At 36.5% G+C, this 16390-nt stretch overlaps 1 protein-coding gene and 1 long non-coding RNA gene across 4 annotated transcripts in view; one reads left to right on the forward strand and one right to left on the reverse strand.

The window, feature by feature from the left end:
- slc43a2b (solute carrier family 43 member 2b) overlaps positions 1–16390 on the reverse strand; it is a 19877-nt gene continuing 3487 nt past the window's right edge. The window contains exons 3-15 of one of the 2 annotated variants that reach the window (XM_009305270.5): positions 13289–13583; positions 13006–13061; positions 12825–12901; positions 8965–9057; positions 8739–8872; positions 7722–7915; positions 7471–7614; positions 4770–4787; positions 4417–4549; positions 4139–4271; positions 2147–2220; positions 1934–2057; positions 1–1834 (exon numbers count right to left, since the gene is read on the reverse strand). In XM_009305270.5, the coding sequence (XP_009303545.2) occupies positions 1673–1834; positions 1934–2057; positions 2147–2220; positions 4139–4271; positions 4417–4549; positions 4770–4787; positions 7471–7614; positions 7722–7915; positions 8739–8872; positions 8965–9057; positions 12825–12901; positions 13006–13061; positions 13289–13583 (1637 nt within the window). In that variant the 3' untranslated portion in view covers positions 1–1672. 2 annotated transcript variants of the gene reach the window in all.
- Positions 8745–13061, forward strand: LOC141376370 (uncharacterized). 2 transcript variants are annotated; one of them, XR_012386323.1, is made up of 4 exons: positions 8745–9079; positions 9686–9905; positions 11474–11627; positions 11977–13061. It is a non-coding gene; the product is annotated as an uncharacterized lncRNA (long non-coding RNA). The 2 variants fall into 2 exon arrangements; XR_012386324.1 differs by lacking the exon at positions 11474–11627.

Raw genomic sequence — 16390 nt, forward strand, 5'->3', positions numbered from 1 at the left:
AACAATAATTACAAATTTTATTGAATATAATCTTTAACCGTAATGCCATATAGAACAATACATGAAAAAAACTAACAAACAAGCAAACAGCCACTGCAACACTGAGATGTAAGTTAATATAACAACATTTGCAAATAAGGCCGCATTATCCATATGATCTGTTAGATTTTAAAGAAATAATAAATACATTACACATAACACCAACACACTTCCACAGTATCTGTGGCTCCATACTCATATCAGCTATCATCAGCTTTAACTGCACTGTAAACTGCACAAAAAAAGGCACATTTCTGGGTTAGGTTGTGCTTTCTTTATATTTTACTTTGGAGGTTCATAATAACTTGATCCATCGATCAATGACACATAAATGACTCTCAACACACTCTGAAAAATCACAGAATGCTAGTGATAAGGACAGAAAAAGGGAATTATGGGTCATGAGAGGGGTTTTATGGGACGTGTTAAAAGTGCTGTTGTTGCCAGATCAGGCACTCGCTGCAGATCGTGAGCAGTTCAGCCACTTTTATCTATGCATCTCATGCACATGTAGCATAAAAACATATATACAAACAGATATGCATAAATTGTGGCTTCCATATGATAAAAAGTGGTCAGATCTTTTTTTTATTTATAAATAATGTTTTATAAAAAAGGCCCTTTGTGTAGCTGCATTTTTATTAATATTTTTGGTGGGGGGATTGGTTTACATTGAAATCCCTTGTTGAGATTTTCTTTGTAGGTAAAACAGCCATCTGGTATCTTTACACCTTTGCTGTCTAGACGGGCTTCAGAAGCATGCATATAAAAATCATATATTCATATGCAGTACTGGTTTAGATTATTGAGAGACAGTTGAAACTTCATCGTGTGTAATTGGGTAAAGTAAAATAAAAAAAATCAGTAAAAGTTTGTGAATTAAGGCCCCGATATACTAAAAGCCAAGCTCATTTTAAAGTAAAAAGAAGTTTGAAATACAAGAGCAATAGAATAACGTTAACATCCTCAAGTTGCCGACAAAAGCTTTAGGATGACGTGTGCTTTGTAACGAAACAAACACACAACAAAGTTATAGAGGTGAGAAAAGAGCAAAGAAAGTATTCGGAAAATAGTGATGTGGGTGTTGCATAAGCTTTTCCATTCAGTCAAGTCACGTTTATTTAAATAGCACTTTATACAATTGTTTATAGACAGAATTCAACATGAAAACAATGCCAATGTTGCTTTTTTGCAAAGCAGTTTTACACTATTTATATGTTTACTAGCAGACGTCTGACCTCAGATGAACAGAGGAAATAAACAAAAGAAGATTCCACTTTAAATAAGGCTGAGCTTCAAAGCTACACCCGCTTATAGCATCATCAACACAGACCAATGATGGTTAAACGGTGATTACAAGCACTCTTCAAACTCCTTAAAATGAAGCCTGGTTTGGTCTGAAATGACATCACAAACGATCTTTCTTTAATTTCAGTTTAGGTAAATCAGGGCCTTTACAAGAAACTTCTGAAAGTAATTTCCCATGTTGCTTTCTGTCTCTCATTTCTCTTTTTAAATCCATCGATTTAATCATTAAGAAAGAGGCACAGTAGTCTTTAATCATGTGTTTTTTGTGCAGCTGTATGTATATGAGATACTCTCACGCCTTAGTTTTTCCCTTTATCTGCTTTCTTTACACAAACGCCTCCGGAACGTCACTGCCGTTGATTTTCAGGTAGATTTTAGCATTATTTTCTTTCTCCTTCCTCTTTTTGTGCAGAGTTTTCCTGAAGTAGAGCAAGTAGAGCGGCAACAGAAATCCCAGCATACTGACAACCAGCAGACCAACGTTCACCTGCACCAGAAAGCAAAGATTATGAAGAAGAGGTCAGAACATGCCTCATGGGTATTTAATCCATTTAGTAATACTAAAGCTTTCGGTTTTGTGTCTTACCCAGAGTGGGTCTCCTTTCAGGGGTCCCATCATGGCCATGAACAAAGGCTGTTGCAGCAGAGCGAATAAAGCGCTAACCAGAGACTGCATTCCAGTCAGACTGCCGAACTGAGATGATGGGTACCTGCACACAAACAAACATGATGTGTTATTATGTGCTTTATACTAGCCATCACTGATTAAACTGATCATGCATTGGACTGATAAACTCACACAGCAGCGTAAAGTCCACCGATGGCAGAGTGGATGAAGCCTCTGACAATGGTGTGAAGGACAAACGAGAGCATCTGAAGAGAGGTGACATGACAAAAAAGATATTAGAGACTTGTTTATTTATTCTGTTGTTCATGTTTATTGTGGAATTAGAAGGTGACATGCTAGTAGTTTCAATGGTTGGCCACTAGGGGGAAATGCTGTACAACTAAGCAGACACCTCGAGTTTAGTGTTTAGCATAGTTTTCACCACAGTGTCAGCAGACGTCTTCCTGCCAATTATTGAAAACATTGGCCAAAATCTGGATGAGAAACACCGGAAAAACTATTTTTTGAGCATAAAAGTATTTTTATTATACTCAATATTTTTTTCGTTTAAAAATAATCTGTAAAAATATGTAAGTAAAATCTTATATTGTTGTGATCACCGTCTTCTAGATGAAACCATTTTAAAAGATGTAAAAAACACACAATGACTGCTTGCCAGTTTTTAGGTAAACATGACACAGCGGGTTTAGTTGTAACAGGGTGTTACAAATAAGCCACACACTGTTGGAGACCAATTAAACTAATAAAATAAATGCTGAATTTTGAGTGTATTGTTACGAACGTTTTATAATAAAAAATGTATTTTAATAGAATATTTTTAATAGAAAAAAATATTATTATTGCTATATAATAATGCGATTAAATGCATTGTATAATAATGCAAATAAATCCAAATGGGTTTATCCAATAAATAAATAAACATGCTGTGCAATGTAGAATAAAATAAATTGAGTTAAGTACTAAGGAAATAATATTTAAAGTAAAACTGAATTTAAATTATTGTGTGTAATGTGACTTTTTAAACATGTTACATATTACATGAACATTTGTTACAACTTGCCCCGCAGGTGGGGTAAACCGTTTTTTATTTTTACTCCTGGCACTTTTGACTTATGTCCGGCGATCATATTTTAAGGTCAATATTATTAGCCCCTTTAAGCTATATATATATATATATATATATATATATATATATATATATATATATATATATATATATATATATATATATATATTTCTTTTTTTTTTTTCCCGATAGTCTTCAGAACAAACCATCGTTATACAATAACTTGCCTAATTATCCTAACCTGCCTAGTTAACCTAATGAATCATTTAAGCCTTTAATTGTCACTTTAAGCTGTACAGAAATGTCTTGAAAAATATCTAGTCAAATATTTTTTACTGTCATCATGGCAAAGATAAAATAAATCAGTTATTAGAAATTAGTTATTACAACTATTAAGTTTAGAAATGTGTTGGAAAAAAATCTGTTCACAAGAAATTAGGGGAAAAAATAAACAGGGGGCTATTAATTTCGGGGTGTTAATAATTCTGATTGTAACTGTATTATACAGAGTAATTTTGGTTTAAATACTAATATGCATTCATTAATTTTCTCTCAGTTTAATATTTATCAGAGGTCGCCACAGAGGAATGAACCACCAACTATTTCAGCATATGTTTTACGCAATCAGCCGCAACCCAGAAGTTAGAAACCAAGAAATAATAAATTAGTTTCAAATGATAAATTGAATTAAAAATTTTCCAAAAGTGCATTCTACTGGATCTTCCACTTAAATTTGATGAACAAACAGACAATAACATGCAATAAATATCTAATATATATACATATATAATATAATATAAATATCTAATAAATATACAAATATATTTATGTTATTATTACTATCATATTTATTTTCTGTTCATTTATTAAATTCTTGATCAAGTTGACTGCATTATATTCTGAGATACTTTAAGCAGTGTACTTTTATGTGTACTTTAGACCAATTTGGCAATAAAGAATGAAATGCAACCTGAAAGTATGCATATTCAGAACAGTCTCTGTAGTATGTTATTCTGAACACATGCTTCATCTTTTTTTATTTGTTAAAATGATACATTTATTTTCAGTGTGTGTGAGAGCAAACACACAACACACACCTGAAGCGGGAGGTTTGGAATCAAGCATGTGATGCCGAAGCCGACGAGGAGGATGTTGGTGAAGATGAAGGCTCGTGTGGCGTTGGTCACTTTCTGAATCTGTCTGTCTCTGCGTTTTGGCTGGGGCTCATCCCTAGAGACAAAGAGTGAATGAAGACATTTAAACCGACCATCACATTTTACAGCATTTTCACCTTGAAACATGATTATTTGTAATCAAACAGTTCACTCATAAAGTAGATGAAAAAAAAATAATAAAAAATTGGTTGATAACCTACTTGTTGGGCTGTTTTTCATTGGTTTCTCCATCATCGCATTCTTTCAGCTTCCAGTCCATGATCTGACCGATGACCGGCGTCGTCATCAAGCACAAGAGTTGCATCACGCCGAAAATGGAGGTGTAGAGACTCACTGAAAGAAGGAGAGGGAGATTAGAACACTGTCTAATGGATAACCTCTGAGGTTGGTTAATAACTACTGTGGTTAATGGCTGTTTATTGCATGTGTGTTTTAGGTGGTCAGAGAGAGTGTTATGCTTCACGTGAGTTACAGGGGAAGGTTGAATGTTAGAATAACAAGCTTAAAGAGAAACACGCTCTACTGGTTTCTACTGCGCTACTGAGATTCTTACCCAACTCCATTTTCTCAACTGAAAAACAGTTAAAAACAAAGACAAAGATCTAAAGTGAATAAAATGGTTATTTACTTAATTACAATAACTGATACTTTGCATGTTATATGTATATTGTATTCATCTAGTTTTTAAAACTATATTTGTCATTGTTCCAGGAATTGATTTTGTTTTGTAGCATTTTGATATCTTGATAAAAATAAATATTAAATAAGTAACAAAATAATATTTGTTTTGCTAATATATTATTATTATTATTATTATTATTATTATTATTATTATGTACATTTATTTATTTATTGCATTCAAATACAGTGGGTGAATGTTTTGTGTTGTTTTTTTTTTCTGTGAAAAATAAATGAGCTGTTAACATGGAATTGAACCAGATTTTAGTAAAACCCCAAACAATACAAACATAAAAATACAACAATGCAAAAAAAAAGTGTAATAACCCTGAAATAACACAAGGAATAAGTACTGAACTACTGACATGTATTTAATACTTTATATAAAAGGCTTTTCTGGTGATGGCAGCTTAAAGACGCCACTCATATGGAGAATGAAGTCACATGCATTGCTCAGACTTTAACAGAGTGTAAAAACCTTAATGGTTCTGTGGGTCTCGTTTACCAAATATAATTTTCGATTAGTTTTTGTTTTATGTTTGTTTGTTTGTTTGTTTTTTTTTTATTGGATTTTAGTCAGGTGATTGGCTGGGCCATTCACAGGTTGATTTTCTTTCTCTGAAAGCATTTGACAGTTTCATTGGCTGTGTTTTGGATCATTGTCTTGCTGAAATGTCCACTCCAAATGTCCACTTGCTGAAATGTCCACTCATTCTGATAATGTGGATGTTGGACTGAAGCAGCTAATATTCATTTACAATGACGAAGGTCAGAAGGTTACTGACGAACTACTGAGACATTTAGGCCCCGTTTACACTAGTGCGTTTTAGTTTTAAAACGGCGTTGTAGAATGAAAACGATCCGCGTCTACACTCGCGTTTTACCCAGCGTTTCTGAACAGCTCTCCGTCCACACCAAAACGCTGAAAACGCACATCACGTGACCACACACACACTCTCGGGCAAGCGCTCCAGCATTTCTACCCAGATGAGAGCTCTGCTTGTCGGGCTGCACATCACGCATCTCCCGCTGGATCTAATCTCCCTATATTTGCTAAACGTGATATTTCATTCATGTTGTTGTCTTTATCTAACGACATAGGCCAATTCCCTGACTTTGGTCATTGGAATCTATTAAGTTACTTGTTCACGGGTAACATGTTTTGGTTAAGCGCAAAGATAAGTTAATGATTAATCCAGGTACATTGACTGATCGCTCGTCTTTATTTCCTACAATGTATAAACTTATTGCATGTTATACTTTTATAATTATCGATTATTAAAACTGATTTTCAGCAAAAGAGAGGGTGTGTTTCGTATTTTCACTGAAATTGAAAGGAGGCAGTTGTTATCGGCTCCGTTTTGTTATAAATATCCACACAGTGAAGATGACGCTCATATATGCAGCACGGCGCCTCAACATTTCTGCTGTCTGTTAAGTTGCTAATATTAAAATGAAAATAGGCAGTTCCTTAAATCATGTTTACATTTTATTGTTGAGAAAGTGAAACAACGTAGCCAGGGTGATGTGAATGAAGTTATAGAGTACACTGTTCCCTTTGAAGATTTACCCGTGTCCTCGGTATGTTTTCCATATCAAACTGAGAAGGGGGAGACTGCAGCCTTGATCAAACTTGCGAAGTCTTAACTTACAATAAGATGATGCGAGACTGAACTGTGTGGGCTACTTAATATTGAGGGAAAAGCCCCAATCAAATAGGCGAACGTTTGCAGCCCCGCCTCCGTTTTCAGATGTCTCCGTCTTTCCCCATCCACACTGAGACGGAGCAGCAGCGTTTCAGAATGAAAACGGCCTCTCCAGCGTTTTCAAAAAGCTCCGTTTTCGGCGCTCGAGAACTCCGGCGTAGTGTGGACGGATGGCGTAACCGTAGCAAAACTTATGCGTTTTCAAACTAAAACGCACTAGTGTAAACGGGGCCTTAAGCTGCTGTCTGGGCTTTTACTGCCTTTCTACACCTCCCTTTCTTCATGTGTTCAATACTTTTCCCTGTGTCATTTCATTTTACATAACTTAATTTGTGAACTGATTAATATTATTTTCTTTGCATATATGGATTTATTTGGTTGTTACTAACATCTAGTGGAAAGTCAACGGCACCTTTAGAAATATGTTTTTGAGAAAACTGGTGATATGTTAAATACTTGTTTTCCCCACTGTATCAGGATCTATCATTCAAATTCAGAATTTATCATTCAAATATTTAAAAAAAAAATTTGTTTAGAAAATTTATTTTTAATATATTTTAATAATCATATTTTTATCATTTCTCACAATTTAAAAAATACTATATTACTTAAATAATTTTGTGCTATTTTATTCAAAGAAAATATAATTATTGCTATTGTTTAGATATGTGAATTAAGTTCTTAAAAGCCTATATGATATATGATGTGTCACAATTGAAATATTTTTTACCCAGAGAAAAGATGGTTGTAGTTGATTTCAAATATCTGAATGATCCGTATTAAAACTTTATTTTTGGGCAGTTTTGCTTTTACTGTATTCCCATATTATTCCCATAATTTGTTTAATCCTATTAAAACATCCTTCTTCACCTGTGTTCAGATCTCCTCCGCTGAGCGACTCCAAGATGTTATTCATGGCCCCCATGTAGAAGATGAGACGCAGCTGAGTTACACACATGGTCACCAGACTCAACATGAAGAGAGGACTGAAAATACTCTTCATGAACGACTGAGCTGGACACAACAACAACAACAACAAAACAAGTCAGTCTAAATGTATTATTATCACCAACATTGCCATTAGAGTATTGTGGTCTTCATTATGAGACATTCTGACTTACTTTCCTCCTTGGGCTCACACTGCAGTTCCAGGTCCATAGTGGACAAGCAGAGTTTGTGACCTTCTTTGGCAAGCTCTTTTTGTTTCTGAGTGTTATCCACGCTAAGACGCTTGCCCACTGTCGTCACCTGCTTATAAAACTGCTTTCCTGTAATCTTATGGTCAAATCCCAGCCAGCTGAACTTGATCTTGACGCTGAAAGACAGAAAACATGCAAAATGAGCATCTGTGTTAGTTTGATGCATTCGGGTGATTGATTCTGTAATTGCAGAGACATTTAGTGTCCACAGTTATTATGTCTGCTTTTGTAGGTCAGCATTTAAAATTATTTGAATCCTTTCTATTCTCACCAATCACAAAATGTTAAAGGCACAATGTAATGGTTTTGTAAAATCATGATTCTGTCTGTTGGATTATTGTGAATAATCAAACTATTATTGTTTTGGTAATATTAATTTTCTTTTATATATTAAACCCCTACATATTATTTTTTCCTAATTCTACAACATTAAATCATTTGAAAATGACTGCTTTTATAAAATTGTGTTCGTACATTCTGCATAAAGTCTGGTAGCCAATAGCATTTAGTTAGTATCACAGCTTTGTCATTGAGAGCAGTTTGAGCACAAGCGCATGAAAAAAGTGCAAATGAGAAGTGTCTTGAAGAAGGCGGGGCATGTCAGAAACTAGAGAGCATTGGTCTGAAGATTTGATGAGATATTGAAATCTGAGATGACGATAAATAATCGTCAAACGTCAAAATAATCATTGATCCATTTACACGGAAGTGACAAACTGCAAAGTTTTGATGTTTGGACAAGGTTTATATCTTCTAAATTATAGTTGTCACTGTTTTGGAGCACACTAGATTATAGACATCCTTAAAAGTAACAATTATTAATTTCACACGGTCTTTAAAATTGAAAATTGAACAATATACAGAAAAACATTTTCCCTCTTAACCTCACATATCTTCACATAGTCAGCCATATAAAAGAGTTTTATGTGTGTTACTTACGTGTAGTCCATGTCCTCGGGTCCAGGGAAAGGCTCCAGGGGCCAGTTGAAGAAGCAGTTGATGAAGACGAGGCCTGCACAACCAGCCCAGACCACCAGAATCATGATGAAGGTTATACCCAGATCATAGATCACCTGTAAGGACAGCACACAATTAATAAAGAGAACATAATGTGGATGAACTATACATACTACAGGTTTTCTTCTTGTTGTTTGAGTGAACATACCTTAACCCCTGGAAAGGTGACGGCAGAGGAAGCGTATGAGCCGATCATGAGTGCGATAAAGGTCGCTCGCAGGTCACCAAACATATTGGGCAACTGGAAGAAAACATGGGAAGAGGTAAATAAGTAATCTGGTTAGAAATAACTTTAGACAGAGAGACAGAGTAATTTATTTATGTGTGGTATATAATATTCTTTATTATTATTCAATAAAAATATCACTATAAATATAAATACAACATAAAGTCTGGATGTTTTTTTATTTTGATTATTATTGTTTTATTTGATTATTAGTATTTTTAATAATATAATTAAAATACTCCACATCAGTCTTGACAGTTTATACAGTTCATTTATACAAAATAATGCTATATAATATTTTTCAAACATATTTATAATTATTAAGAATAACAGATTGTTATTTGGTTAGATTTTATATGAGAAAAATATTTTTTTTCAGTTAAAATAATATAGTTTACATAAATCTGGATATTTAGAGATCTGGTATATAAAAATCTAGTATTTACATAAATATTACTTTTTGTTCATATTCTATAAATTTAATTATTCTGATGAGAAAACTATTACTTTATGATTAATAAAATTATTTGTGATCTTAAAACATAATTCTTATTCGAACTGTGTTTATCGAGAGCATTTACACAATGTGACTGCTGTGAACATAAAAGAAAATTAATCCACATTCTTTCTCTAAAAATGGCAGCAGACATGGAGAGATGGCCAACAATTATGGGCTGACGAAAGCATAACAAATCTCCAATGAAAGCCGTTTCAGTTCAGAGCCACTGACTATAACGAGAGAATGAGGATGGCCACTGAAAGAAAGAAAGAAAGAAAAAGAGAAAGAAAGAAAGAGAGAAAGAACATGTGACAGAGAACCAGAAAACGTTAAGTCCATCAGCACAATTTAGAGGCGTCAAAAGGTTTGTGCACACTTAATCCACCCTTTTTTCATATACATTACTTTCTTTCGGTTTCTCAGTCAATAAAAGAGAAATAACTAGGGCAGTAACAGGAATGATCCGTCCAGTCTAAACCGGCTGAAGCCTGACTCTAATTGGAGCCTGGACCAGGGCGGCCTGCCTACAGTTATGCCTTGTTCCTGTGACAACAAGTGGATGAGCAACAGCAAGTGTCCTGTTACGTAACAATGCGTTTGAAAGGCTGTGATCAGCAGCTTCGTAATGGAAGAGTTGTGCTGTAGACTCAACGTGGAATCCTGTTAAAACTGGTGTGAAAATCTTCTCCAAAATCGACTGTAATGTGCAGTTTTGGGCACGTTCATTTAAAGGAGGAATTAGTTATAGTTACTAGTTACTTATTACAAATAGTAACTGAGTTAGTAACTACATTTCATATTTATAAAAGTGAAAATAACTATTTCGTTACCTTAAAAAAAATTTGTCAAATGACTATAAAATAAATTAAAAACATTGGACACTAATTTACACTATTTTAATGTTGTTGTGGACAATATGAGAGACACGGCAGCATGTCCTCAACTATATAGATAGTATTTAGTTTAATTCTGTCTGAGTAATAAGTGTTTGTGGTGGGGAAAAATTAAGTTTTATTTGCTTTGACGTAGTGGCTTCATCTCCTTCTTTGGTAGCAGAGCTCACATTATCACCTGCGTAGCCACAAATTTTGTGGCGGCACGTGACGACGAGGTGCTTCATTAAATTTGAATTACTCATCACTGATGCAAAGACTCTCTTTTTACTGGGCATAAGTTGTACGATACATACATGACTGTTCATGGTTGAGAGAGACACGGCTTGCATGAAAAAAAGCTTTAGTTTTCTCAATTATAGTAACGCACATTTTTTATTGTTAGTAATGGTAACAGCATTGTAATGGGGGAAACAGTAATTCAATTGATTACTCGTTACTAAAAAAAGTTTTGCCGTTAGTAATGCGTTTATTTATAAAGCCATTATTCCCATCACTGGTTATGTGCCACTGTAACACAACAAAGTACACTACCATTATTATCAACAATGGTGTGGAATGGTTTGTTTATGTGAAAATATCAGAGAATGATCCCATGTGACACTTGGAATATTTTAAGGGCTTTTGGATTTGACTGTATTATCTAACAACAATCCTGACTGTTTTTGTCTAATTGTGCTTTCATGAATCTCTCTTATTAATCAGAATATCTGCTTGCACTTTATTTTTGTCTTTGTTACTTTTTGTAACTATTGATTTAACAACTGGGTAATGTTCTTACCACATAGTTAGGTTTGAGTTGCTATGACTGGGAGGCCATGATCAGTAAGGGCCAATGAATTTTAAGAGGAGTGCTGTGGGATTTTTAATGACCATGCGAATGGTCAACCGAAAGACAGCGCTCGCTGACAGTATAGTGTCCCCTTCACTTTACTGGGGCATTAGGACTCACACAGACCACAAATTGAACGCCTCCTGCTGGCCTCACTAACACCACTTCCAACAGCAGCCTACTTTTACCATGTGGTTTCCCATCCAGGTACTGACCAGGCTCAGCCCTGCTTCTCTTCAGTGAGTAACTGGTCTTGGGCTGCAAGGTTATATGGCTGTGGATCTCCCAGTGTTTGCGTGTGTTTCCCCCGGGTGCTCCGGTTTGTCCCACAGTCCAAAGACATGCGCTGTAGATGAATTGGGTGAGCTAAAATATCCAGTGTATGTGTGTAAAAGGGAGTGTATGGATGTTTCCCAATGATGGGTTGCAGCTGGAAGGGCATCCGCTGCGTAATACATGCTGAATAAGTTGGCGGTTCATTTCGCTGTGGCGACCCTGGATTAATAAAAGGACTAAGACGAAAGGAAAATTAATTATTAAATAAATGAAAAATGCGACAAAAATACTGTCTATGTGCAATTGATGAAAATGTATCTGCCTGTGAGTTATTATAGTCATTCAGACCTGAGTCATCTGACAGTCCAGTTTAAACACATTTAGATAAGCAGAATATATATTTTTGGGATAATACTTTTTTTTTTAATCACCAGACTCTCAAAACACATGGAATGTGTAAATGGTATCATTCTGTGATACTATTGTGTCTTCATTGGAGCTTGATGTTTCCACTGCCATGAAGCGGATTAGCACAAGATTTCTCCTTTGATATTCCAGAAATGGACCAGAGCATCAGAAGAAGAAAAAAAGCTTTATTCTCTCCACTTTGTTTGGCAGATAAGTTTTACATTTTTTAGCTTGTGTGGCAAAAGTTAATTTTGTACTAGGGGTAAAGGTGTTTCCTGTGAGTTCATGGTCATAGAGTTCCTTAGATCATGCTGAGCACATAATAACCACAGGCTATTCTTACTGGGTCAGCACACTGGATACATCATCAGGAGTTAATGCGTGGTGCGAGGACAGCGACAAGAGCGAGTCAGCAGGAAAAACAGTGATGTAAGACACACAGATGGATCTAATGATTAACCTACTGCATCACGCTTGACAGACACTCAAATGAGGGATGTGGAAAAAGAAGTGGAGACCTCTAACTACAGCCTGGATGTAGCATCAGATGTAATAATTTGAGAACCAAGGTTTAATTATTAGATTCCAACTGGTACAAATCATTCACGTTCTCGTAAAACTTGCAATCGAGAACTACAACTTGTACCACATGACCACTGAACCACCTGACCGCTGCAGATCCAGTGTTTAGACATTGAAATGCATAATTTCAAAGAGCATAACAAGAGATGAATCCCCGATATTGTTCATGGCAGTTACAGCCTAATAACTAAACAGTGTAGAAATATTTCAGGCAGCTCAAAACAAGCTCATTCAAAGACAAAAAAAGGTAGCACAGTTGTACATTCATGAATTAGTTAGCACACACACTCACCGTAAGTGAAGTGAAGGTCATACACATTCCTCCAAAGCCATTAAAGGTCAGAGCAATGAAGATCAGGACAGAGAGTTCTATTAAAAATGAGCAGATTTTAATCTCTTATACTGAAAAATGTACACATTTTGCCATCTGTTTCAATTAATATGAACACGAGTTGCATGTATGTTCTTCTTACCATTTGGGTTGCTGGCTCCATAAGCAATCATAAGGCACGAGAGGGCAAAACAGGCACTGGAAAGAAAGATATGATATTCAAAGGTACACTCAATTATTAATGTAACAATTTCCCTTTTCCGATTCTTGCCATCTTGCTCATGGAACTGGTAAAGTACTGACACGGATATAATAGTTAAACCAATTACCCTTGAATGAGAGTGCTATTTAAGCCAAGTGAAACTGGAGACCCAGAATCACTATACTGAGTTCTGATATGGACAAATTAGGCCCTTGTTGTTTACCTTCCGAGCAGGCGGAGTTTGCGTGGTCCGTATTTGTCCATGACGATCCCGAGTGGGAGTGTGATGGCGCTGAGGAGAAAAGAGCCCACAGTGAAGGCCAGATTCAACATCTCATCCTGTTCTTTACAGATGAGCCAGCCGTTCATCCTCAGGTGGTCCTCTGGATGCTTTAGAGGGACCACTTCAACCCCATCATCGCGACTGGAGGGCTGGAACTCGTCATATTCATAATCTGGATCATTTGCCAGCGATGAAGGCACAGCTGGTAAGGAGAAGTTTGCCATTGAGCTGTTTCCTTTGGAAAAGAAGAGACAGATGAGAGATTTGAGAAGTTGATTTAACTGGAAACCATCTTATCCATTACAATAGGGACTTTTGCATTGGGTAGTTACAGAAATATCATCGAGAACTAATTACCCCCAGATAATTTTCCTTGTTGCATTTGCAACAACACTAGAAACTCTAAAGTGATGCAATTTGGCTGACAGAACAAAAATTGTTCATAGTTCCTGCTGTGCAAACACTCCAAAAAGTGGATACTTCCACTAAAAGTTCTCTGAATTGATCAAATTTTGAAAGCCCTTATTGCTTGTAAAGCAATGTGAACAGTGCTGATATTATATCCAGTCTACTACTCGTCAGGTTACTATTTCTGTTAATTCACAAAGAGAGAGTGAGAAAACTCAAATGCTAGTGTAAAAACTGAGGGAGAAAAAGTGAGAGCAGTCACGTGCATCCTTGCTATGAACCCTATTCGATGATATAAGCATCAGGCACTTGTAATTCTGGTCGGTGTCCAACCACACAGATGCTGCACGTGCAGACTTCTATACCTCATGATAGTTCCTTGAAGCTCATGACTGGAATTTCTCCTAAAATGCACTCTGTGGCCTTGCCAACAGCATGGGTGGAATGATCAGTGGGCTGTTACTAAAGTTAAGAACTCCAATATTGCTTCTGGCCTTGGAATTATCTGTAAATGGAACTGACCAATAGCAACAACCTCACTAGAATGCTGTGAAAAATGTGTATCGTTCCAAACCTCTATGATTTAGTTTCTTGACGAAACACAGACACAAGATTACAATTTACAGAATGTGTGGACTAGATTTTGTTCTAGTCTATATCATAAAACTCAGTCATTGTGCCTGAACCACAATAGTTTAGAAATATACTTTGTGATCTACAGGAAGTACGTTTTTTGATGTTGTTGTGTTGAGCTTTATGGAACTATGGCCAATTCATTCATTCATTCATTTTCTTTTTGGCTTAGTCCCTTTATTAATCCGGGGTCGCCACAGCAGAATGAACCGCCAACTTATCCAGCATGTTTTTACGCAGCGGATGCCCTTCCAGCCGCAAACCATCCCTGAGAAACATCCACACACACTCATTCACACGCACACACACACACATACACTTTGGACAATTTAGCCTACCCAATTCACCTGTACCACATGTCTTTGGACTGCGGGGGAAACTGGAGCACCCAAAGGAAACCCACGCGAACGCAGGGAGAACATGCAAACTCCACACAGAAATGCCAACTGACCCAACCGAGGCCCGAACCAGCGACCTTCTTGCCATGAGGCGACAGCACTAACTACTGCGCCACTGCATCGCCCACTATGGCCAATTCACTCTGCACAATAAGACGTCATCAAACACCAGCAGATACTTTTACAGATTTTGTTGCATCAGTGTTTTACCCATGTCACATCTGTTGGTATCAGTCATTTGAATCTGCATTTTGTTCTTGATAAATGATGTAATCTGGGGATTGTTCATTGATTAGCATCTGCCAGTGTCTTATCTTGCTTAATAGAACTAGGCTGTCTAATTACCCATAAACCAGCTTGGAATTAATTCTAGTTTAACCTGGTCTTCTCAGCTGTTCTCCAAAGTGTCTGAGATCAACCTTCACCCAGCAGTAAAATGCTTGGAATGAGGAATCACTATTATTTGGTCTTCATAAAATGGAGATAAGGGCTGGGAATGATAGAAAGGAAAAAGCTCAACATTTGCTTTTCCTTTATCTTGTTCTGCTGCTGGAACATATATATACAGTATACAATTGTCCTTTTGGACTATTGTACAATCCTGTTCCACTTTATCTTGCCACGCACATAAACCACTGATACTGAGCCAGGTGACACTCCATTAATAGCTGCCGGCTCACTGGAGACATATAAACTAGATAATCAAACCTGACCTAATGCTAATCTGGATGTTTTCTTATTTTACCCGCTAATGGGTGACATTTCTTTGAAATATGCTAAATCTGGTCGCATTACACTTTTATTGAGAAGTGCGAGTGAATCAGACTTTCTCTTTCAAACCTTGCGATGGTATCTGAAAAATGACACTGCTATAATCATCCGCTCAATCGTGCCACTGTCATCCCATTGATGCACGTGTCCTCCTTCCACAACAAAGGAGGAACTTTCCAACATCCAGCATGCTTCAGATCTCAGTGCGGAATGTTCTGACGTGTTTGACACCCGGTTGTGAACTTTTCTGCACCGCACGTGAGGGGTTGGGTTTTTCCCCTCGTCTGCTAGGAAACTAAGGCTTACTCTGGCTTTGTTCCTAGAGCTATGCTAATGTGCGAATGGAGTTCCCACTGGTGAGCCTCCAAAAGATGGTGTACACAGACCATATTGATCTGCAAATGGCAGGACACACCTAGAAAGATAGCAGTCACCTGGTCTTAGCAAAAAATCAGTTTCGTGAAGAAGGATATGATAGAGGAACATACATGAACCTAATGCACCTCAATTGAAGGCTTTATTACTTAACCTCACTGTAATAAACTGTCTTCTCTGGATAGCTTTGAGATTGATAGCGATATAAATAATTGATATTGCTTTTGTGTCATTGTTCACTTGTTTTCTGATCAGCTAACAACCTGAGATATCTTAGGTCCTGTTTCCAACTAGCATTAACATGTTTTCAGGGCTCAGGTAAAACACATTACACATGGTATTAATGTATATCTCTCATGTGACACCACATGAGCGATAAACATGTCCACTTGTGTTTAGTTTTTGTCTAGACAAACTGTCTAGACGAATTTGACCACGTGATCGTGTACACTATGAA

Source organism: Danio rerio, chromosome 10, assembly GCF_049306965.1.
Source record: "Danio rerio strain Tuebingen ecotype United States chromosome 10, GRCz12tu, whole genome shotgun sequence".
Taxonomy (NCBI): Eukaryota; Metazoa; Chordata; class Actinopteri; order Cypriniformes; family Danionidae; genus Danio; species Danio rerio.